General features: G+C 44.9%; 2 protein-coding genes and 1 long non-coding RNA gene across 9 annotated transcripts in view; 1 reads left to right on the top strand and 2 right to left on the bottom strand.

Annotated features, from left to right (window-relative positions):
- Positions 1–11,581, bottom strand: part of LOC309639429 (uncharacterized protein) — a 44,407-nt gene extending 32,826 nt beyond the window's left edge. Inside the window, exons 1-4 of one of the 3 annotated variants that reach the window (XM_082416678.1) lie at positions 11,462–11,581; positions 11,287–11,385; positions 7,908–8,040; positions 3,936–4,331 (exon numbers count right to left, since the gene is read on the bottom strand). In XM_082416678.1, the coding sequence (XP_082272804.1) occupies positions 4,328–4,331; positions 7,908–8,040; positions 11,287–11,385; positions 11,462–11,579 (354 nt within the window). In that variant the 5' untranslated portion in view covers positions 11,580–11,581 and the 3' untranslated portion in view covers positions 3,936–4,327. Of the gene's footprint in view, positions 1–3,935; positions 4,332–7,282; positions 8,041–11,286; positions 11,386–11,461 lie in introns of those variants that run through there. The other 2 variants (XM_082416679.1, XM_082416677.1) reach the window with 2 other exon arrangements.
- Positions 1–23,498, bottom strand: part of LOC309639455 — a 177,860-nt gene that overhangs the window by 34,833 nt on the left and 119,529 nt on the right. The gene's annotated exons all lie outside the window — the stretch shown is intronic.
- The window catches only part of ARK2N (arkadia (RNF111) N-terminal like PKA signaling regulator 2N), a 77,244-nt gene continuing 65,417 nt past the window's right edge, over positions 11,672–23,498 (top strand). Inside the window, exon 1 of one of the 5 annotated variants that reach the window (XM_082416645.1) lies at positions 11,672–12,271. The gene's annotated coding sequence lies outside the window, so the exon portion shown is untranslated. The remainder of the gene's footprint in view (positions 12,272–23,498) is intronic. The other 4 variants (XM_082416644.1, XM_082416643.1, XM_082416642.1 and 1 more) reach the window with 4 other exon arrangements.

Here is a 23,498-nt window from a genome sequence, read left to right as displayed (position 1 = left end):
ATTGGCAGGCAGATTCTTAACCACTGCGCCACCAGGGAAGTCCTAGGATGCTGTTTTGACATATTAATTTGTGTTTCTTATAGTATTCTGCCTGCCTCTTCCATTTCAAGTAGACAGCAAGGTTGGTAATTTCTTGTTTCTGTGATTCAGGTTGGGTGCAAAGCAGAAGGAGGTTGAGGTCAGTGACTCTTCTTGTCCTCTGAAAAAAATCTAAACTCACTGGGTTTCATGTGTGTTGTAGGGGGAGGGGAGATGGCCTTTGAGAGAGAAGAAATCATGGGGGCCTGGAAGGAAAGAGAGGTGTGGGTGACCTCTCTGCACAGCTGTCCATGATGGAGGTGGCCCATTCTCCTTCGTGGAGTGGGAGGCCTTTGGGGATCCAGCCTTGGCAAAGATTTCTCCCCATGCATAACATGGAAACTGACCCCAGCTACTGCCCACCACTGGGCTTTGGCAAATGACAGACCTATATGGATGGGAGACCAGACCCTATCCTAACTTTCCAGGCACTTGTGGGTCCTGAGTGGGGAAGGGAAATGAAGCTTCAGCAATGACTGACATGGACTTTCCTGCCAGATGGGGGACTTAGAGTAGAAATTAAATTGGTTTATAGGACATAAAGAAAGTGAGCTGGCTACAGATGGCCAACAGGCCCATGAAAAGATGCTCAACATTGCTAATTATTAGAGAAATACAAATCAAAACTGCAGTGAGGTATCACCTCATACCAGTCAGAACTGCTGTCATCAAAAAGTCTACAAATAGGGACTTCCCTGGCGGTCCAGTGGTTAAGACTCTGTGCTTCCACTGCAGGGGGCACGGGTTTGGTCCCTGGTCTGGGAACTAAGATCTTATGTGCTGCAAGGTGTGGCCAAAAAATTAAAAAAAAAAAAAAAAAAAGAATATTTGGGCTTCCCTGGTGGCACAGTGGTTGAGAATCTGCCTGCCAATGCAGGGGACACGGGTTCGAACCCTGGTCTGGGAAGATCCCACATGCCATGGAGCCACTAGGCCCGTGAGCCACAATTACTGAGCCTGCGCATCTGGAGCCTGTGCTCCGCAACAAGAGAGGCCGCGATAGTGAGAGGCCCACGCACCGCAATGAAGAGTGGCCCCCGCTTGCTGCAACTAGAGAAAGCCCTCGCACAGAAACGAAGACCCAACACAGCCAAAAATAAATAAATAAATAAATAAATTACTGTTTATTAGTTTCTTAAAAAAAAAAAAAGTCTACAAATAATAAATGCTGGAGAGGGTGTGGAGAAATGGGAACCCTCCCTCACTGTTGGTGGGAATGTAAGTTTGTGCAGCCAATATGGAAAACAGTACGGAGATTCCTCAAAAAACTAAAAATAGAGTTGCCATATGATCCAGCAATCCCACTCCTGGGCATATATCTGGAAAACTATAATTCAAAAAGATACATGCACCCCTATGTTCATAGCAGCACTATTCACAATAGCCAAGACATGGAAACAACCTAAATGTCCATCAACAGATGAATGGATAAAGAAAATGTGGTACATATATACAGTGGAATACTACTCAGCCATAAAAATGAAATAATGCCACTTGTAGCAACATGGATGGACTTAGAGATTATCATACTAAGTGAAGTAAGTCAGAAAGAGAAAGACAAATACCATATGATATCACTTATATGTAGAATTAAAAATATGATACAAATGAACCTATCTAGGAAACAGAAACAGACTCACAGACATAGAGAACAGACTTGTGGTTGCCAAGGGGGAGGGGGGTGGGGGAGGGATGGAGTGGGAGTTTGGGGTTAGCAGATGCAAACTATTATATAGAGAATGGATAAACAACAAGGTCCTACTGTATAGCACAGGGAACTATGTTCAATATCCTGTGATAAACCATAATGGAAAAGAATATTAAAAGAATGTATATATATATGTATACCTAAATCACTTTGCTGTACAGCAGAAATTAACACAACATTGTAAATCAACTATACTTCAATTTCAAAAAAAAGACTCAAAAAAGAAAAGAAAAGAAAAGAAATTGAGTTGGAGGACTAGATTATCATCCACTAGAGGGACTTCCCTGGTGGTCCAGCAGTTAAGACTCTGCGCTCCCAATGCAGGGGGACCAGTTTCGAACCATGGTCAGGGAACTAGATACCGCATACATGCCACAACTAAAGATCCCGTGTGCTGCAACTAAGACCTGGAGCAGCCAAAATAAATAAATAAATAAATAAACATTTTTAAAAAAAAGGAAAAAGAAAGAAATGAATTCTAGATCCTTTGTTTAGGTCCTGATATGTTGCTCCCCCTTCCTCATCTTCCACTCCCAGAATTTTTTTTTCTTTCGGCCTAACCGCATGCTTGTGGGATCTCAGTTCTGTGACCAGGGATTGAACCCTGGCCACGGCAACGAAAGCCCGGGGTCCTAACCATTAGGCCACCAGGGAACTCCCAGGAAATTTTGCTAAGGGCTGAACTGGCCCATAATTTACTTCATCGTCCCCTTACCTGTTGCCTGGAATGTGGCAGTTTGGGGAGTGTGTTATTCTTGAGACTGTACAAGTGCCCTCACAGTAGCCTGGGGCAGCCCCAGAAGGAGAATCCTTCAGCCAATGGATGTTTCTTGCCGGAGACTAACTTTGTTTTGGCCCCAGTGGGGAGGGTTCTTCTATTTTCCCCTCAATGAGGTGGAGAGTGGAGCAGCTGGAGGAGAAGCTCCCCCCGGGGTGTGGGGGGGGGGAACTGAGCCTGGTGGGGTGGGGGCCGAAGGGGAGGCTGTGCAGGATGGGAGGGTCCCTCCAGGGAGCACGGTGCCGGGGACCATGAGACGCACAGCTCTCTCTCCATGCTGAGCCACCTCCAGCCCAGTTAAGACTCCTTAGGAACCGCCAGCACCTCTCTTCTCTCTTCAGCCCCACCTTGTCCCCTCTGCTCTCCCCTCCCTCCATGCAGCGACCGGGCTCCCCAGGGACAGTGTGGTGAGGGAATCTCTGCCTCCCCCCTGGTGGTCGGCCTTGGGGACATACCGCCTGGTGGTGGGGAGGGGAGGGCAGGACAAACAGGAGCAGTCCCTGTTTTGGGGAGAGATAGGAGCTGGGCAGAGGCAGCCCATGAGAAGCAGAACTGGCACTGGCTGGGGCGAGCCCTCTATGTCAGTCTCTTCTGCCCTCTGGCAGGGACAGGGTCACCTTGGCAGTGACTGTGCATCCCACACCCTTGTAGACAGGGGCAATGTCTTTTGGGCCTCCCAGGAAGATAAGCTCTCTCCTAGCTGTTCCTGGCTTTTACAGTTCAACAACGTCAATTTAGGGTTTTGGCTGAGAATACATGTCTCCCAAGGGGCAGTTGAAGGCACATGATTATACAAAAGGATGTGATCGGCCAGCCTGGAAGCAAGCTTCCTGCAGTCCTTGTGGCAATGGGAAATCCAGTTTGCGCGATATGAGGAGAGAGGCTCTTGAAACTTCTGAAGTTTAAAAAGCCTGGAACATTCCATATTTGTATTTTACCTACACTTTAGACCCAGTCTCATCCCACCACAGAGTGGGACTCTTCCCACACAACATCAATCTTTTCCTTCTCTGAGTTATAGCACTAATAACCAATAGCACAGACTTAGTTCTCAGCTCTCCTCCTATTGTTCTTTCTCTTTGAGTTATTTTTGACCTTTTGGATTGTAAATTCTAGAGCTTCTTGGTATTTCCCAGGTTCCTGGTATACAGGGAATGCAAAAACAGTTGACTTTGGGACTCGGTGAGAACGCGCAGATGACTGTTTGTTGGATTGGCTCTCCCAGGTCATCAGCGTGTTGTGATTTGACAATGTTGAAAAACCTGGTGAACCAAAAATATCTTCCTCTCCCCAACTGACCTGCCTTCCTTTTATGTCACTTCCTGACAGCTTCTAGAGAAGTGTTTATTTTATTTTTATTTTTTTTAAACATTCACCTTTTTAAAATAAATTTATTTATTTATTTTTGGCTGCATTGGGTCTTCATTGCTGCGCGTGGGCTTTCGCTAGTTGCAGCGAGCGGGGGCTACTCTTCCTTGCAGTGCACGGCCTTCTCATTGCGGTGGCTTCTCTTGTTGTAGAGCATGGGCTCTAGGTGCGCGGGCTTCAGTAGTTGTGGCAGGTGGGCTCAGTAGCTGTGGTTCACGGGCTCTAGAGCACAGGCTCAGTAGCTGTGGCACACGGGCTTAGTTGCTCCACGGCATGTGGGATCTTCCCAGACCAGGGCTTGAACCTGTGTCCCCCACATTGGCAGGCAGATTCTTAACCACTGCGCCACCAGGGAAGCCCAAGAAGTATTTATTTTAGTTGGACAAAGTATTCTGTCACCTGGGAGGGGTAGTATGTTAGTCAGCTACCACTCTAGCAAGAATTAGGTTCCTTAATTAATTGTTTTTAAGACAAAAAGAGTAGAAGCCTTAGAGACTGAGTCCTAGACCAGGAAGTTTTGGGTGTCAGAAGGTGGGGGAGAGAGGCAAGGAGGGCTAAAGTCCTAAGGCCTTGAGTGGTGGGAGGTAAAGGCACTGACTGGGTCAGGGAGGGTCCTGGACACGAGTAAACACACACCAAAGACAAACTGATTTTATAGTTTCGCCTTCTGTAAGGCCGCCTGTATAGCAGAGGTAACTCATTCAGGAGACACTGTTTTATCCATTAGTTCTCTGAGGGCAGGGATGGCCAGTGTACATCGCTCAGTCTGATCCACAGTACGTGGGTGCATGTTCTCTTGGGTGACAAGAATGGAGCCAGCTTTGCACTTGTTCTCCCACTTTGCACACATACTGGACTTGTGGTGGGCCCGGCTTCACTCAGTGAGGCCTCCCCATTGCCCCAGAAAGGGATCTGGAGATGCCTCCTTGCAGAGCTGGACTCGTACCCTGCTAGTGATTCTGAAGGACTTGTGGCAGAAACCACAAGCAGAATTAAAAAGCCAAAACAGCTCTACTAGGTGCTTTAAGGAACACATTTTTCCAAAAAAGTATAATTAGTAAAAATATACTCGTTTTCTGCAAAACAAGAGGGTGATCTCTAAGCCTCCTTCTTAGGCCTGGTGGTTACTCACGGTTCCCACTGAATCACAGTTGCTCAAGACGGGGGAGGCCTTTGGAAGCTGCCTGGTGTCCTGTGCTCCCGGGGACTTGTCCGCCTGGTTGGTAGGAGCGCTCCCAGCCTGCTGACACCCGCATAGTTTCTGTAAATGTCTGCTTTGTCTTTCTCCTCGGGGACCCTCTCCTGTTTGCCCAAAGCCTGGTGCCTTTGCACTGACTCCTCAAGAGAGGAGTCACCTGAGATACTCTGCTTCATTTAATTTTAGGTTATTGTTGCTGCTGTCAGTCTATTGAAGTTCTGTAGTGAATGCCTGTATTGTTCTCAGGCCCCAAGCCTTTTTCAAATGATCAGCACATTATAAAACACACTAATGAGTCTAATTCCCCACCCCCCAATACACACACACACACACACACACACACACACACACACACATAAAATGACACTGCTAAGTCCTCCAGATATGAACGGTAGTGGAAAGAGTCTGGGATTTGGAGGCAGCAGAGCAAGGTCACCAGCACTAAATGGTCATCCATTTAGTGCTGGTGACCTTGGGCAAGTCATTCATTCAGAATAAGCATTTATTCAGAATCTCCTTGTGTCAGTCTGCTATATAATCTCTGCCAAATGTTAACAACGCCCGCCCCACTACCCTCCAGGACTGTTCGGAGGAGCTAATGGAGTCATACTTATGAAGTGGTCAAAGTAAACGCTAAACAAGAGTACGTTGACGGTATTAATCAGCAAAAAGATAAAAACAAAATTGGAGCGTGGGGGACAAGGGCCCAATCCACAACACCTGATATATCACTTGTGTGAGAAATACACCTATTCTGCTGTCCGGTGGTACCTGCGCTTTCAGAGCCCAGCCTTTCCTCAAGCTGGACCTGCTTTGCCCGGGATACCTTTCTCTACATTTCTGTCCTTGGAAGCCCTGCTCTTTCTCCAAGGCCCTGGTCAAAACTTCCTCTTCGACGAGGAATTAATTTCTCCCTCCCTCATGCCCCTCCTCTGCTTCTGCGATTTGTTTCTAGGTGGAGCCCTGTTACTACACTGACCAATGGTCTTGAGGGAGGTGACGTGTTCTCCGCCAGGAATCCTGGCTCTGCCCTTTAGCTCATGTGACCCTGGTCAGGTGCACTGTCTTCTCTGGGCCTCTGTGTCCTCTTCTGTAAAACCTCCCTCCCCTTGCTGACTGTTGTGAGGATTAATGAAATACCACGTTTAGGGCCTACAGTGTGCCTTGTGCTTAGCGGGCAGGCCTCTGATGGATGTCTTCTGAACGAGACTGAATGGCACGCATACTTTGCTGGGTGACATGTAGAGGAGGTTCCACTTAACTGTGTGCAAGTGCAAATGAGGAATGCTAGGACATCCCCACCCAGCATTTGCTTCCTGTACTGCCACCAGGAAAGAGGAATTCCTCCTCAGAGGCACTCCTTTATGTTTCCATACCACTGTGCGAGGCAAGCATTAAACTACTCTGCCTTTCAGAGGCTTGGGGGTGGGCACCATTGACTGCCAGCAAAAAGTTGGACGTGGTCACAGGGAAAGGAGGTGAGGAGTCTGAAGAGAGATCTGGCCTAGGACTGGTCTTGCTTAATGTCACATGTTTATTTGAAACCAAATGTAACATATTTATTTAAAGTCAAAGTTTAGGATTCTGTGTGGTTTCTTTTCTGACACCAATTCTCCAACAACCGGGTGTGCAACCATTCAGTTCAGTTGTGACACTAACTGCCCAGAATTAGTGCAGATCCCACAGGTTCAGGGCTCAGTCCCATGAGACTGTCCCACTTCAGACGCCAGCCACAAGCAGGGGCCCTGGGCTACCCACACTTATATTCTGCAGACTATAAATTCAGGGGTTCCCATGGCTCCTCCTTAAGTTTGATAACTTGCTAGAATGACTCACAGAACTCAGGAAAGCACTTTCCTTACTATTGCTGGTTTATTATAAAGGAAACAAGCCAGGAACAGCCTGTGGAAGAGGAATGTGGGAGTGGGGCTGCCAACCTGGCAGCTCTCTCAACTCCATCACGTAGGGGTTATTATCCAGGTTTTATTATGTAGGCATTGTTAATTAAATCATTAGCCATTGGTGATTGAACTCAATCTCCTTCCCGGAGGTGGGGGAGGGGCTGAAAGTTCCAACCCTTTCTCTCTTCAAAGGATAGTTCCTCTGAGAAGCTGCCCCCCTCCTGAAGCTACCCCAGGGGCCCATCAAGAATCACCTCCTTAGCATAAACTCAGGTTTCTTGCAAATAACAAAAGGCACTCCTATCACCCAGGAAATTCCAAGCATTTTAAAGGAGCTCTGTGCCAGAGACCTGGGACAAAGACCAAATACATGTTTTTAATTATACACAGATCCCCTGATGTTGTTCTTACTTAAATACTGCAGTTTTTGGAGCTGCAGGGGAGAAGGTGGAGGGCTGGAGATGTTCTCCTCAAAGCTGGTGTTGCTCAGAAGCTTTTACAAGTCCTTTCTTCCAGATCATTCTGTGTCTTTGGAATGCATCCTATCTGCTACCCACAGGGAAGGTCCCTAGGGCTGCAGGCCCTTCCCTTCTTTCCTAACACCTTCTTTCTCTCTTGCAGACGGCACTTCTTGGCAGTTCTCGCTTCTCCCCTCCCTCCCCTCCCGGAGGTCCACATGTCTCCTGCTGTGGTCAGCCTGGGGTCAGTGCTCTCCTTCCTCTCCAAGTTGTTAGTGGGCCATGACAATATGCTTTCTGCTGGCCTTGACTGGAACATCCCCTAGAAGTCTGGTGAGAACTTCGGACCCTGCTTGCCCCATTAGTGCTTAAAAATGAAGCCCAGACTCCTTCCACTCACATTAAGCCCCCGACATACCTGTCGGCCGTCTCCTGCTTCATCCCTCCTGCTTCATCCCTCCGCTGTCCAGTCACAGGCAGCCGGGCCCTTGGATTGTTGTCCTTCAAACATCCCAGGGGCTTTTCCACCTCTTGTTCCTTTTCCCTGTTGACTTAAAAAAAAAATGCACAACGTAGGGAGTGCCTGCAGTCTGATGGCTGTTAGATGGCAGGTATTCTTTTCCTTCCTGAGTTCCCTCAGGGCTCACCAGCTCACCATTGGCAGTGGCTATAATTGCTGATGACTGTGACATCCTTTGTTTACTGATATGGCAGGAAAGATTCTATTTCTCGTCCCCCAAATGTCAGCTTCTCTGCACAGCTGTCCTTCAGTCACAGACATTGATTTCCTTGCTCTGTCAGCCATTCCCTGTGCTGGACACCAAGGGAGCTGTGAGGGAGGACTGCCTAAGCTTTGCCCTTGAGGCACTGACTCTCCTTCCTTTTCAACAACTGTCTGTCAGGCCTCCTGCCCTCCTCACAGCCTCTCACCCACTTGGCACCTGGTGCCACTTCCTTGTTTTGACATCTTTTCAGTTTCCTGTGTCTCCCCAGCTAGAGGCTTAGATGGATTTCCTCCATCCACACCTGTGTACTGAGTGTGTCCGCTACAGAGCAGGACAACATGACCCGGCTCCCTTGCTACTCTTTGGTGTGTCAGATGGATGAGAAAGAATATGCATGACAGGTGCAAAGGAGGGTAAATGTTATGAGGGGAACAAGCAGGTGTGGTGACGGGTGGTGGGTGCTAGTTTAGATGGGGTGTCAGAGGAACTCCTCACCCCTCCCACCCCAGAGGTCCCACAAAGCTATTCTTTTATTAAAAAAGAGGCCAATACATACTTGTTGAAAAATTTAATACTGTCCTTTGCATTTATTTCCATTTTTTAATAGACTTACAGACTTTCCATATAGAAGGGGTGTCACCTGATTGGAAAGAGGAACTTGGAGCCCAAGACAGAGGCGCCTCCACCATCCACCCCAGAGAACTGTAGGGGGGCTGCAGGTGGTGCCGCTCCCAGACACCCCTGGCCGCCGCGTGACTCCACCTTCCTGGCATCCTTCTGCCCTGTTTCATTCTGGTTCCGCGTGAACGTGTTGCTCTGGAAATAGGAGTCCCTAGACACGTACTTGACCAGTGTGAGTCTGTGCTTGTAGGAGGTGCTGGCCTGGAGTGTTGCCATTAGAACAACGGCCTTGTTGAGTGTTCTCTCTGAGCCGAGAGTTGTGCTGAGAGCTTTACGCAAACTTATTTCACCCTCACCCCTCGTAAGAACCTGCAAAGTAGTATCAGGTTTCGCCGTGTTTGACAGGTGAGGACGCTGAGGCACAGTGAGGCAGCAGAAGTGCCCAGAGGTCACTCTGCTGAGGGAGGCAGAACCCGGCCCAAATCCAAATCTGTCAGGCTCCAGAGCTCTCGGTCCTGGAGACCATGTCACCTTCCACTACTTGGAATTCTCAGGCTGCTTCCGGATGGCCTTCCATAGGGAGGGCATAATTTAATTCTGTGGAATAATGCTGTGGGGCAGAACAGGTGATGTTAACTCTCGACATGGTGACTTGTCTGCAATTATGTGGCCACCAGGGTCAAGAGGTTCAACATCACCCCTCCCCCCCATTCAACTGTTCAACTGTCTTATAGCAGGTGTTGGGGGATTGTAGTGGATGCTGGTTATGCGGGTGGGAGGGGGGAGGTGAGGGTGGTTACACTGAGGGAGGGGTAGCCTAGAGCTGAGGTGAGGGTTCCATCCCTTGGATCCCCCGTTTTCCTTATCTAACGAGTGGTTCTGAAAACAGCATCCACCTTACAGGGGCAAATTTTGGAAGCAGCCTGCTCAGTCAGAGAGAACAGACTCTAGTCAAAGCAAGACCAGCCACATTGTGATGCTACTGCTCAGGCCACGGTTTCTCACAGGCACCTGCTGCAAGCCCAGCCCCAGCCCCAGTGGTGCATCAGGTGCAAGCAATGAAGCTGAAGGGTGATTCAGATGGGCTCGGCCTTGGCCTCCAGGGTTTATGAAAGAAATTGAGCGTAAAAACACTGATATGATCCAGTAGTAACACTACAGATAGGCCAAGGGGTGGACATGTTGGTAGGACAGTGTCTGTGAGCAGAGGAATCTTGAGAGAAATTTCTGTAGAGGCAACAGGATGGAGGGTGGGTGATGGTGTGATTTTGACTGGGCTGGTTTTATGGGGATGGGATTTCAGGGGCTTGGAGAGCTGAGTATGTAGTGCAAAGGCGATTCTAGGAGATAATTCCAAGGCAGAAGTAGGATCAACTGCCCAGCCCTTCCTGCTCCTACAGAAGGGGAAGAAGAAAGCAAGTGCCCTATTTAGCAATCTAAATATGGCAGTAATAAGGATGTTAGTAATTAGTATATCAAACATCCCAGACTCTGAAAAAAATCAGTCCATTTACTGTAGGGAATTGACTTGTTGTTATCAAACAGAAGGAGCCAAGATGGTACCTCAGTAGTCAGGGTCCTACTTCAGCATCTCTACAGCATTGATGAGATAAGACCATCGAGGGGCCATTTTAAAACTGAATGTATTTGTCCATATTCATTCATTCATTTCCAGACTGACAGCTGTGATTTTAGTAGTTAGTTCTTTTCTTTTCTCTTTTTCTCCTGAAAGAGACTGGGCTCTTGTCACTACCCCACAAACTCTCAAATTCCTTGAGGACTAAGGAAGCAGGGAAATAAATAAATAAATAAATAAATGAGTGAAATAACATACAGAGACAAAATGTTTATCTGACACACAGTATGTTCTCAGTGAATTTCAAGGAGGCGGTTGGTCGTGGTGGTTGAGAATGCAGGCTCCTGACACTTACTGATGTGTGGCCTTGGGCAGGTCACTTTATCACTCTGTCTGGTTCCACTTTTGTCATCTGGGGCCAGGAATACCACCAAACCCATAGACTTGTGAGGATCAAATGAATGAATCCACTTAGATGCATAGTATAGTGCCTTGTACATAATAGGCATTCAGAGAAGTTAGCTATTAATTGTAAAACTATTTTATCACTTTACTCATTTAGGGATGGAAAATTCCCATGCTTGTAGGCAGTTAGCATAAATGAGAGAAATGGGGGAGCTGGGGGGCCTGATCTAAACGGGAGACTGATGTTAAGGAGAGCGTGGAGCCGGCGCTGTGATTTTCAGAATCTCCTCTAGGGGAGTGTCACCCCAGGTCCCAGCATGGCTCCTGAAAAGGTAAATACCTTTTACATTTTCTCTTCAAGCCCTTATGTATTCAATTATTTCTCAAAACCCTGCTTTTAGCTAGCGCAAAGCCTTGGCCAGATCTTGAGTTGTGAGGTTTGTTCTTTCTCCTTCTTAAGCCCACCTTACCTTTCTTCTGGGGAAGCGTCCAGCACGTTTTCTTCACGATCTCAGACCTCAACGAAGGGCGTCGAAAACTCAGGGCTCGCTGGTGCAAATCAGGAGTGGCTGCAGAGGTGGAATTTGGGGCGTCTGCATCGCGCGTAGGGGCGGAGCGGGGTCTCCCTGGGGGACCCTGACTCACCAGCAGGTGGCGATCTGTCTGCGAGGCGTGCAAGGTTCATCCAGAAACTTGAACGGGATGTTGATGCCACTGCATGAGAGGAGCACAACCAAATCTCCCCGAGCCGAGCTGTCGGCATCCGTGAAAAGGTGGGGAGAGAAGGGAGCGCACTCCCTCCTGGAGTGACACCACAAGCTTCATTCGGGAAGGCTTCAGGAGGGGTGAGTACTGAGCAGCGAACGGAAAATGGAGCGACGTCCTTTTCTTAGGGCATTGTCCGTGGCTTGTATTGACTGGCTTTCCGACCCTCTGGGAAATTTCTGGAAGGGAGCTGCCTGAACAGATGAAGGGAGAGCGGGAAAGAAGCCCAGGAAGCCGGTGCTCCCACGCCCGGCGCTCTGCAGCTGTAGGAGCGCGGGTCAGCCCAGCCAGATGGCGCTGTCTGGCTTTCACTGGGCCTCCTGCTCCAGTCCCTAGAGGTCCCAGCCGCAGCGGCCCCTCTAGCCGACCGGCTCAGGCTCTGTGGTTCCGGGCGGAAGTGAGGCGCCGAGCGGAACGGCCTCTGGTGACATTTTCTCCGGGCGGTTCGGACGAGTGAAGGGACTTGGCGGTGGAGGCTGCGGAGGCGGTGAGATTCGCTTTGGCCCCGGTGGGGCTCTGACCGCGACCCCCTGCTCGCCGCTGGGGCTTGTGCCGAGGAAGAGAAGGCGGCGGTGGCCGTGACGTTCAGAGTCGCCGCGGCCCGGAGAGACCCGGCCCGGGGGGGTCGGTGTGTGCCCCGACGGGGCGCGCGGAGCGGGCGAGGAGGTGCGGGGCCGCCGCGGAGCGCAGGTGAGGCGGGAAGGGGCGCAGGGTCGCGGCCCGGCTACCGGTCGAGCCGCGGGACCCGGGCTGCTTCCCGGGAAGGGGTCGGGTTGAGTCGGAGGGGTGCGGGCCGCGGGCGTTGCTCTGCGGCGTCTGGGCGTCCGGGTCGTGACGGGCAGGGCTGTCGGACGCCGGGTGTTTGAGCCCGGGCGTGGCGGGAGGCGCGGCCCGGGTGGGGGCCAGCGAGAGGGGCGGAACAGTCCGACCCTTGGCTCGCCGGCTCGCTGGTAACCCTCGCGTCCTCCGGGCCCGGCCGAGTTGGCGGGCCGAGCCCCCCCCGGCTCTTCCCCGGCCCGGCGGGTTCCTTTACCAGGGGGCGGAGAGGAGGCTGGAGGTGCCGGGCTGCGCGGGGGAGCGGCTTCGTCGCACTGGAGTTGTCTTCACGCAACTTTCCGGCGCCCCAGGTCACTCGGGGAGCGGCGGCGGCGGCTTTGCCAGCTGCGTTGGCCCCGCGAGCCGGGATCTGGCGCCGACACCTGCCCCGACTGTTGAGAGCCCGGGCGGCCGCCCCAGCACCGCGGCTGCCGAGGCCTAGGAGGAGGGAGGAAGGCTCTCTCCGGCGTGGCGCCGCCTGCGTTTCGGCAGTGCTTCCACTACCTTCGGCCTCCGGTCAATGGGAGGGATGTGTCAGTCTCCAAAATTGACATCTTCTGGCGAGTTTGTGAAGTTTATTTAGAAACCCGGCGAGGATGTAAACTGACGAACCTCAGCTTAAAGATCATCGTCTCCTCTGACTCTTCTCAGAGAGAATTCTCTTTTCCCCAGTAGTACTTCGTACTTTATACTTTATTAATTGTAGCACCGATCTCAGTGTATTGTTGGGGCAGCAACCCCCAACAGAACCTCACGTCATTCATTCTCCCTTTTAAATCGTCCTCTCCGCTGTCACAGAATAGATGCTCACAGGTTGAAGGAATGAACGTCTGTACTTGTTCCAGATTGAACCGCTTGAACAGTTTGTGCTGGATGTGCTTTTCGTTTCTCGCCTGAGCTTCTGCTTTCTGAATCCTTGCACCCAGTAGGATGAAAAACCCACTGATGATGATACTTTGTCAAGGTTGGACCTTTTAATTACATCTGGCAGTTTTGCTTAGGCTGTTATTGTGTAGTGTCGTTGGGCACAAGTTAACAGTTTGAATTACTCCTTTTCTTCTCCTGGGATAGTTTAAGGATGGAGGCTATTAACTTTATAATGCGGTTTTGCTGATCCTGGCAATCAAGATTCCTTCAGTAAGAGCATTGCCTTTTGATTTAACAAGCATTTTTAGAGGCCTACAATTATTAACTGATGTCCTGAGAAGTCACAATGCTGATCTTTTTTAGTAGGAAGTGTAATATTTTGGCCAAATAATCTGGCTAATAAAATGCCTAATTGAGTGCTTTATGCAGTGTAGGTGCCGAATAAATAAAACTATAAATTAAATTTGAAATCAGGAGACTAAGATGGTATTTACTGTGATGACCTGTATGCTACTTTATGAAGAACCTTAATGAAATTTCATGCAGTTCCATAAAATGAGAAATAAAAATATTTTTAGACATTTCTAAATCAGACTCCTTCAGAGTACTTTTCAGTAATCTTAAAACTTCAAACCATATCTTTTTCGTAATGTTAACAAAGTTTCCAAATAGGTGATAAAATATGAAAGGAAGGGAGAAACTTCAAGGTAATTATACTTGAGGTATCAGCTAAATATGATTTCCTAATGGAAAATTTTTTTTTCTGACATCATTTTGTGAAAAATGAGATGGACTAAACTGGAAACTTACCCTACTGTTAGCTTCATATTAAGTTCACAGTGTAGTTGTTATGTTACTCACTAATTCAGTTTATATTACTCTTAATTGCTTTTATGAAAGTGTCATAAATGCTCTTTGTTTTATAGTTTTCATGATTAAAGATAGGTTTAGCTTTAGATTCTAATTTAATGCAGTTCCAAGAGAACTGAGTGCTCAATGTTTGTCCTTCAAAGATTTCTATTTCATATATGACATTGGTACCTTAAGTGTCCTTAGTGTATGACTAGTAATTTCTGGGAGGTGGTGTAGTTACTCATTCAAGGGGTTGTTTTGCCAGGATCTTCAGTCTTATGGTTTTATTTTAATGTGTGCATGAATAGAGTTGACATATGGGCAATTAGAATGTTTTTGTTTTTTCTTTTTAAAGCTTGGAACTGGTTGTGTGTGTGTACACACACACACAGTAGAGACTGAGACCGTATGTTTGTAACTTTGGTAAATCATCTTAATTTTCCTCCAGGTAACTAGCAACATGAAAACAGTGTATATTCATGTTTACTGAATTGACAATACTTAAGAAAATCTGTAAAAGGTGAAAAATCTTGTACTATTACTGTGTTTTCTTTTGAACCGCACTGATTTCAGTATTCTGTATTATTTTAGAAAAGAGTTTAGGGCCAAATAAAGTTTCTTGTGTACTTAAGAAGTGAAAACGAAATAGACGTATTGATAACTGAGTAAAAAGCTATGAGACTATAGAAGAGGGGAAGAACTATTGAGAAAACAGACCAAAACATTCAGGTGGAACTTCTTTATTCTCACAACACTAATTGATTGATTGCTTACTGTGTGCCAATAGTGCTCTAGTTGCTGCTGCTCTAGTGGTGAATATGACTGTCAGGTCTTGATGCTAAAGAAACTTACACTTTTTAAAAAAATTTTAAGTTTACATTACTGTTTATGCTTTGTGTTGGACATTCCGTAGGTTTGGATAAATGTGTAATGACGTGTATCCATCATTATGGTATCATACAGAGTATTTTCACAACCCTAAAAATGCTCTGCCTGTCCTTCGCTCCTCCACCCCACCCTACCCCCAACAGCCCCTGGCAACCACTGATCTTTTCATTGTTGCCACTGTTTTGCCTTTTCCGTGACGTCATATAGTTGGAATCATACAGTATGTAGCCTTTTCAGATTGGCTTCTTTCACTTAGTAATGCATATCTAAGCTTCTTCTGTGTTTTTTCATGGCATGGTAGATCATTTCTTTATAGTGTCGAATAATATTCCATTGTCTGGATCTACCACTGTTTATTTATTTATTCACCTCCTGAAGGATATCTTGGTTGAAGAAACTTACACATTTAAACCTGGAGGTTGAGATATATTTCCATGTGGGCATTCCAGGCTAGGGAACAGCCTAAGCAAAGTTGTGAGTATCAGTGATCTTGAATGGTGTTTGAGTTTACAGAGGGATAGATGTAAACTCTGTGGGGTAGAGGAAGGTAGGGCCAGGTTTATAAAAGTACCTTAGTCTGCTAGTGAGTTATTAATTTTTTTCTTTAAGGGGAATATGAAGGATGAGGTAGACATTCTTTGAAAGATTTTTCTTTATCCTTAAGTTCACTGAGTAGAAGTTTTGTTGGTATTATTTCTTTATTATGGGTTGATTCTTGATAGCCAGACTAAAGTAATTTGATAGTTATTTTTCTTTAGTTGTCAAATTCCAGTCTTAAGTTTAAATTTGATTGGTGTCGTGAAACTTTTCTCAATCCTATTTTAGCCTTTATTTATTTTTCTTTAAATATTTATTTATTTATTTAGGCTGCTCTGGGTCTTAGTTGCGGCATGCAGACTTCTTAGTTGCAGCATGTGAACTCTTAGTTGCGGCATGCATGTGGGATCTGGTTCCTCGACCAGGGAGCGAACCTGGGCCCCCTGCATTGGAAGCTCGGAGTCTTACCCATTGAACCATCAGGGAAGTCCCAGCCTTTATCTTTAATTGAAACTACTTACCTTACTCTTTCAGCACTAATGATGGAACTTAGGGAAGTAAATGTTTTCTGCTTCTTTGTGGACACCTTCTCTTAGCAGAAGTGGGACTGATGTTCAGTCAGTTTTCACACACAGCCTACCGGTCCTTGTGATGAAAGGAAGGAGCAGGGTGAAACTAAAATTATCTTGCTTGTTTTACTCTCTTATATTCCTAAACTGCTAGGAGAGAAAATGTGTATTATATATATTGTACATATTTATCATATTAGTAGAAGCCAATAATAGTAACTGTGATTTAAAAATGCTGTAAAGTGACCAGTATGACTCAGGTTTGATGGTTGTCTTATTTAAAATTTGTGGCGTTAATTTACAGTGTTTTTTATTGAAGTATAGTTGATTTACAGTGTTGTGTTAATGTCTGCTGTACAGTAAAGTGATTCAGCTGAACATATATATACATTCTTTTTTACATTCTTTTCCACTGTGGCTTATCACAGGTTATTGAATGTAGTTCCCTGTGCTATACAGCAGGACCCCGTTGTCCATCCATTCCACATATGCTAGCGGACATCTGATAACCCCAATCTCACTCCATCCCCTCCTGCCCCCTTGCCCTGGCAACCACAAGTCTGTTTTCTCTGTTACAGTGTTTGTTTTAAGTTTTGTTTCTATTCTCTTTCATGTCTTTATTCCAAATAGATACCTCATACCTCTTTGCTCAGATTCTGTCACTTAAAATAGCCAATAGATGGTGTAAGTCCTAAGTTACTAATTTGACTTTATTTAATTTAAAAACTACCTGGATGAGTATTTTCTAGTTAAGTGAAGATTAATCAAAAGTAGAAATTTATCCGAAGAACTTAATTTGTATGTGGGGGCAGTTATACCTGGTTAAATAAAAACCCATTTACTGAGCACTCAGGTGCCCAGGTGGAGATGGGTACAAAGATAAAAGAAATTTCTGCTCAAGGAACTCAAATCTAGGGAACCAGATGATTTCTAAGTTTCTTTCCGGCTCTAAAATGTGGAGAAGAAAAGTAGGCTGTAGGACAAAAAGTACTGTACAAAATAACTAGAGTATGGAGTTAGTTGTTTTCTTTATAAAATAATTTAAAATTAGGTATTGGAAAATAGCATTTTTTTCTTAAATGGGTCTCTAAGATTAAAAGAAAATGATTGGAGACTTGAATGTTCATTTTTGTACTGCCAGTTCATGTATGAAATAACTTTTTCCTCTGCCTGGAATACAAGTCCATGTATTAGTAAATTAGTTCTGATTGTTGTCCAAAGAGCAACAAGATTAAATGTTAGAACTTATTATAGCAGCCATTCCCAAGAATGTGGATAAACTAGGATTGTGTTTAGTTAATCTAGAAATTCAAGTTTTCATTAGCATGGTTAACAATAGGGAAACCAGCTACTGACAAAAAGGATCGGTAGAAGTTATTTTTTACTGAGTTGTCTGGCTTAAAAAAAAATAACTTCTATGATGTTCAGAGTCAGCATTTTGTTAGGTGCCTTATAATTAGAGAAAGGTATTGTTGGGGATAGGGAAGTTGGGTATGGACTAAAACTCTAGGAAAACAGGACTGTTTTCCTTTCTGTACTGAGAACAAAAACCTCATGTGGTTAGGATTTTAAGCAGTATCTTGTCTGCGTTAGTTTTAACCTAGCATAGAAGCATAGTTTAGTCTTAAAAGAGCATTATATCATCAAGGGTTTCCCATTATTTATGTCCACTGCGATCCACTAAACAATTTGCTATGAGCCTGAGGTGAGGGCATGTATAGTGGATAGGATTTTGGCAATATTTATTTTGGGGACCTCAGATCCCAGCATGTGGTGACCCCTCTTTATTTGTAATGTCTTCTGAGGGAGATAGAAAATGGCCAGAGAGAAATCTTGGAGGAAATCTAGAACCTGTGTTTTAAATTATTCTTGATTTACACTGATGGTGCTTTTGAGTCTCTCATTAGCAACGGTGCATTTTTTGCATTTGGTAACTTCCTTGACTTCTTACTTGATGCTAGTTTATTCACAGCCCTGGTGCTAGGCCAGATACTCGTCAGTAGTAATATCCGCAACATGAAGTGATTTGAGCAGCCATTATCACTCGTGGCCTATTTATAGAGCTTATATCAGTGGAGAAAAGGTTGGCTGGCAAGCAAGCAGAGCTGCTCTCTTCCCGTGGTTGCAGTCTTGCAATTTATATTTCAGTTCCAGGTAGGCCACATCTATTCATCTGCATTAAGTTTTAGTGTTCCCTTTCTGTACTCCAACCCTTTTGCACTCCAGTTTCTTTCTTTCTTTTTTTAAAAAATAAATTTATTTATTTATTTATTTTTGGCTGTGTTGGATCTTCGTTGCTGCGCGTGGGCTTTCTCTAGTTGCAGCGAGCGGGGGCTACTCTTCATTGGGGTGCGACGGCTTCTCATTGCTGTGGCTTCTCTTCTTGCGGAGCACAGGCTCTAGGCCCACAGGCTCAGTAGTTGTGGCCCACGGGCTTAGTTGCTCCGCACGGGCTTAGTCACTCCGTGGCATGTGGGATCTTCCCGGACCAGGGCTTGAACCTGTGTCCCCTGCATTGGCAGGAGGATTCTTAACTGCTGCGCCACCAGGGAAGCCCTGCACTCCAGTTTCTTAGTCAGCTTTACTCTTGAAGGAAAAAACAAAATAACTTATCACACTGAAAAATAATTAGCAATAATTTCTTAATAGCATATGATATTCAATGTTCACATTTCTCCTATCTCATAAATGTGTTTTTACAGTTATTCAGATTGAGTCAAATAAGGTCTGTGCATTGTTTTGTAATGTATAGGTGACACCCCCATTTCTTTTTCCTGGCAAATTATTTGTTGAAGAAACAGTTTTCCCACAGTTTGGATTTCCAGTTAACATTGCTAGTGGTGTACCAGTCTCCTGGGGTTCTTGTTAATTGACATTAGGTTTAGAGGCTTGATCAGGTTTGATTTCTATAATGTATTGTCTCTCGTTTTTTATTTTTTTTCTTTGAGGGGGCAGAAATACTTTATAGGTGATGCTGAGTGCTTGCATCAGAAGGCACATAATGTTTAGTTCTCTGTGATGTTAGCAGCTGATGATGCTCATTGCCTTGCTCCATTAATTAATTACTCATCATTCCTTACTCTGAATGCCTTTCATCATTCCCAGTTCTGAGTCTTTTATACTCTATCTTGTTTATAGTTATAGCCTCTTCAGTCTCTTCCTTTTGAGAGCTAAGGAAAAGGAAGAGATGAGTTGCTGTGGAGAAAAGGGCTATTTCCACTGTACTGTAATTCTGTAGATGTTTTTATTTGTTTCAATTTTTGATTCCTGTATTGTCCACAGTATCCATGCTACAACTTCTCAGTGGAAAAACTTACCCTGAATCCTGACAAATAATTGAAAGAAGACCTTCGAAAGCAGAATGTTTTGAGATGGTGCTTATTTAAGATAAGAATACTGTTGTCATCAAAGTATTTAGTATTTATGTATACAAATTAGAAAAAAGGTTAATTTTTCTATTTCAGACGGTTTGAGAGCATCACTGTTAAAGATGCATAGAATCTCTTCCTAGAACTGAATATCTGGGGAGAGGGGGCTTCATTTTGATTTTTGATAAGATACTGCTTTTTACATTACTTGTGTTATGTAGCTTAAGATAGTTTCTGGTTTTGCATCTATAAATATACAAGCACTTTATATAGTGTTCTCAATGTAAGGAAGCAGCTTTACTAGGCTGTTAGCAGTTGTGTCTGTGTTTTTTTGTTTTTTTTTTTTTAGCACCTTTAATTATTATTTATTGATTGATTGATTGATTTGGCTGTGTTGGGTCTTCGCTTCCGTGTGAGGGCTTCTTCTAGCCGCGGCAAGCGGGGGTCACTCTTCATTGCGGTGCGCAGGCCTCTCACTATCGTCGCCTCTCTTGTGGAGCACAGGCTCCAGACGCGCAGGCTCAGTAGTTGTGGCTCACGGGCCCAGTTGCTCTGCGGCATGTGGGATCCTCCCAGACCAGGGCTCGAACCCGTGTCCCCTGCATTAGCAGGCAGATTCTCAACCACTGCACCACCAGGGAAGCCCATTTGTGTCTGTTTTGTCATATGATTTTTTTTTTTAATTTATTTATTTAATTTACTTATTTTTGGCTGTGTTGGGTCTTCGTTGCTGCGCACAGGCTTTCTCTAATTGCGGCGAGCGGGGGCTACTCTTCGTTGCAGTGTGCAGGCTTCTCATTGTGGTGGCTTCTCTTGTTGCGGAGCATGGGCTCTAGGCATGCGGGCTTCAGTAGTTGCAGCACGTGGGCTCAGTAGTTGTGGCTCGCGGGCTCTAGAGCACAGGCTCAGTAGTTGTGACACACGAGCTTAGTTGCTCCGTGGCATGTGGAATCTTCCCAGACCAGGGCTGGAACCCATGTCCCCTGCAGTGACAGGCAGATTCTCAACCACTGTGCCACCAGGGAAGCCCTTGTCTTATGTTTTTATCTGGAAAGATAAAAGGGGAGTTACTCTATCAGAAATCATGCTGATTCTATGTAATGGAATATATATATTTTTTAAACTTCCCTATTTAATTAAATTAATTAATTAATTAATTGGCTGCCACGTAGCATGCGGGATCTTTAGTTCCCCCACCAGGGATTGAACCCATGCCCCCTGCAGTGGAAGCACGGAGTCTTAACCATTGGACCACCAGAGAAGTCCCTGTAATGGAATATATTTTTATATACAAGTCACTAGTACTATTAAGCAAACAAGGTATGTATTTCGTTAGTGGTCTTGGTGATATTTAAAAATGATTCGGTTCATCAATTCAACCAATATTTGTTAAATATTATGTGTTAGGAACTGTGAGCGAACCGAAGATGATAAACATAATCTCTGTTTTCAAAGAAGATTGTACTATAATGGGGCTGAGGAGGGTGAGTAAAACATTTATACCAATAAGTTGTATCTTTTTAATTGCTTTCCTCATGGTGTGTTGTTTCCCTTCTCCCTCATGTATAAGGTTAGCTCTTAATTTCTTGGGGTTAAATGTTCTCAGTCATTGTGTGTGTGTGTGTGTGTGTGTGTGTGTGTGTGTGTGTGTATGTGTGTGTGGTTTGCTTTAAAAATCACCCTCTTAGAGCAGTGTATTTGTGTGCCACAGTTAGAAAATTCAGGTAATAATTGTTAGGTGCTAATTTTTTTGATGATTACTGGTATTGTGATTCTCTCCCACCATTAGAATTAGATTGTCACAGTGTCTATTTTGATATTGAACTTGTCTAACACTGTAGAATAATATTATAATCTTTCTGTGACAGTTGCCCATACCAGCAGGAAGTAGGCACACAATACTGTTTGAAAGCCTTGCTTCATTCTAGTTTTATCTTCACAGGTTGCAATTTGTCCTGGTCCTGGTCTCCTGTTCTTGTTTATATTTGAAAAACAAAACCAAGCAAAACTTCAGAACTCTTCAGGACTTTTTTTTAAGTTTCTGGTGTAGAGTAGGCAAATTTTGACAAAAACCTAAGAGAGTGGTTTTAAAAACCCATGACTGATTGTCATGGATTTTTTTTTTTTTAAACCTTGGTCCCAGTTACATACTAGGGAAGTTACTACTGCTTAAAAAAATGAGTTAGCAGTAGACGCAAGCTATAATCTGTTTCATATCATAACTGTCGCGAAAGCAGGAACTTCTGTTATCTTAGAGTTAGCTACATTCTTATTGGTGGTTTCATGACTTTCTTTAAGTCTCATCCATATAAGAAGTAAATATTTTAACAAAAGTATAGAAACAGTCCAATTGATTTGATTTTTACTGCTGGGAGAGTGCATCATTTTTGAATCGTAAGTTCAGTAATAAACATGCATAGTTGAATATTTGAACTGTAAGGCAGCTAACAATTTTTAGATTTTGAAGCTAAGCCTATTTAAAAAAAAAAATTTAGAAAACTTGTTTAGGGACGTCCCTGGCGGTTCAGTGGTTAGGACTTGGTGCTTTCACTGCTGTGACCCTGGGTTCAGTCCCTGGTAGGGGACCTAAGGTCCCACAAGCTGTGCAGTGCGGCCAAATAAAAATTAAAAAATAAAAGTAGGGACTTCCCTGGTGGCGCGGTGGTTAAGAATCCGCCTGCCAATGCAGGGGACACGGGTTCGATCCCTGGTCTGGGAAGATCCCACATACCATGGAGCAGCTAAGCCCGTGCACCACAACTACTGAAGCCCGCATGCCTAAAGCCGGTGCTCCGCAACAAGGGAAGCCACCGCAATGAGTAGCCTGCGGACCGCAACGAAGAGTAGCCCCTGCTCACCGCAATGAGAGAAAGCCCGCGCTCAGCAATGAAGACGCAATGCAGCCAAAAATAAATAGAAAATAAATTTTAAAAAATAAATAAATAAAAAATTTGTTTAGACTAGATTGCTGTGAGGCTATTTAAACTGCAACTCCTTTGCTTCATAATTCCTCTTTTCCCTCCTTACATGGCATAGTTTTTACTTTCATTGATTAACCATTTCACATCATTGGGCATAACGTTAAGTAAATGCGTATGGAAAACTATACCATTTTCTTCAGATATAAAGATACCAAAGAAATGGTGGTTGTGTGGTTTCTGTAAGATGAATCAAAACAATGGATGTTTTGTTTTTAGGGAGAACTATCAAAGGAGCAGTCTTGTGTACCTTCTTAAGTGTAAAATGTAGATATACCTTGATTTACACAACAGATGTATATTTGTGGGCAAAGCCAAATTATGGAGTGGCTTGGGTTTTTTTTTTTTCGGCTACGCTGCATGGCATGTGGGATCCTAGTTCCCTGACCAGGGATGGAACTCGTGCTCCCTGCAATGGAAGTTCCTCAGAGTCCTAACCACTGGACTGCCAGGGAATTCCTGGTATTTGTTATTTAAATATTTCTAGCTTGTACTAACTGAGCCATAGATCTAAGCAAAGATATGGCATGCATTTGCATATCTGGTAGCTGCTGTTTTGAAAAAATAAATCATTTCTAAAGCCTTGTATCATTATTATGCATATCTGAAAGGACACATGCTATGCTAATGATGCGTTTGTAGTGAAAGTCAGTGCTGAAGTAACTGCACTGTAGCAGAGTTTGTACTTAAAATTTTTAAATGGTTTGGACGTTATTAACAAATATGTGAGATTTTAAAATGTCCACTTAAAAAAAAATTAAGATGTCCTTAAGATTCTATTTTAGTAAAACATTTAATTTTTAAGTGATATGGGACTTATCCACAGGGCCTAGCAAAATGTCTTTTGCTTAATAAATACTGACTGTAAGTATATGTTCAAGAACGGGACTTCTCTGGTGGTCCAGTGCTTAAGACTCCGCGCTTCTACTCCATGGGGCACGGGTTCGATCCCTGGTTGGGGAACTAAGATCCTGCATGCCGTGTGGCACAGCCCCCACACCCCAAAAAAGTATATGTTCAAGAAATATTGTGTCTACTGTGT

The sequence above is a fragment of the Balaenoptera physalus genome, assembly GCF_965194825.1.
Source record: "Balaenoptera physalus genome assembly, chromosome: 12".
Classification (NCBI taxonomy): domain Eukaryota; kingdom Metazoa; phylum Chordata; class Mammalia; order Artiodactyla; family Balaenopteridae; genus Balaenoptera; species Balaenoptera physalus.
Note: the sequence above shows the minus strand (reverse complement) of the source record. Positions and strands in the feature narration are given on the sequence as shown.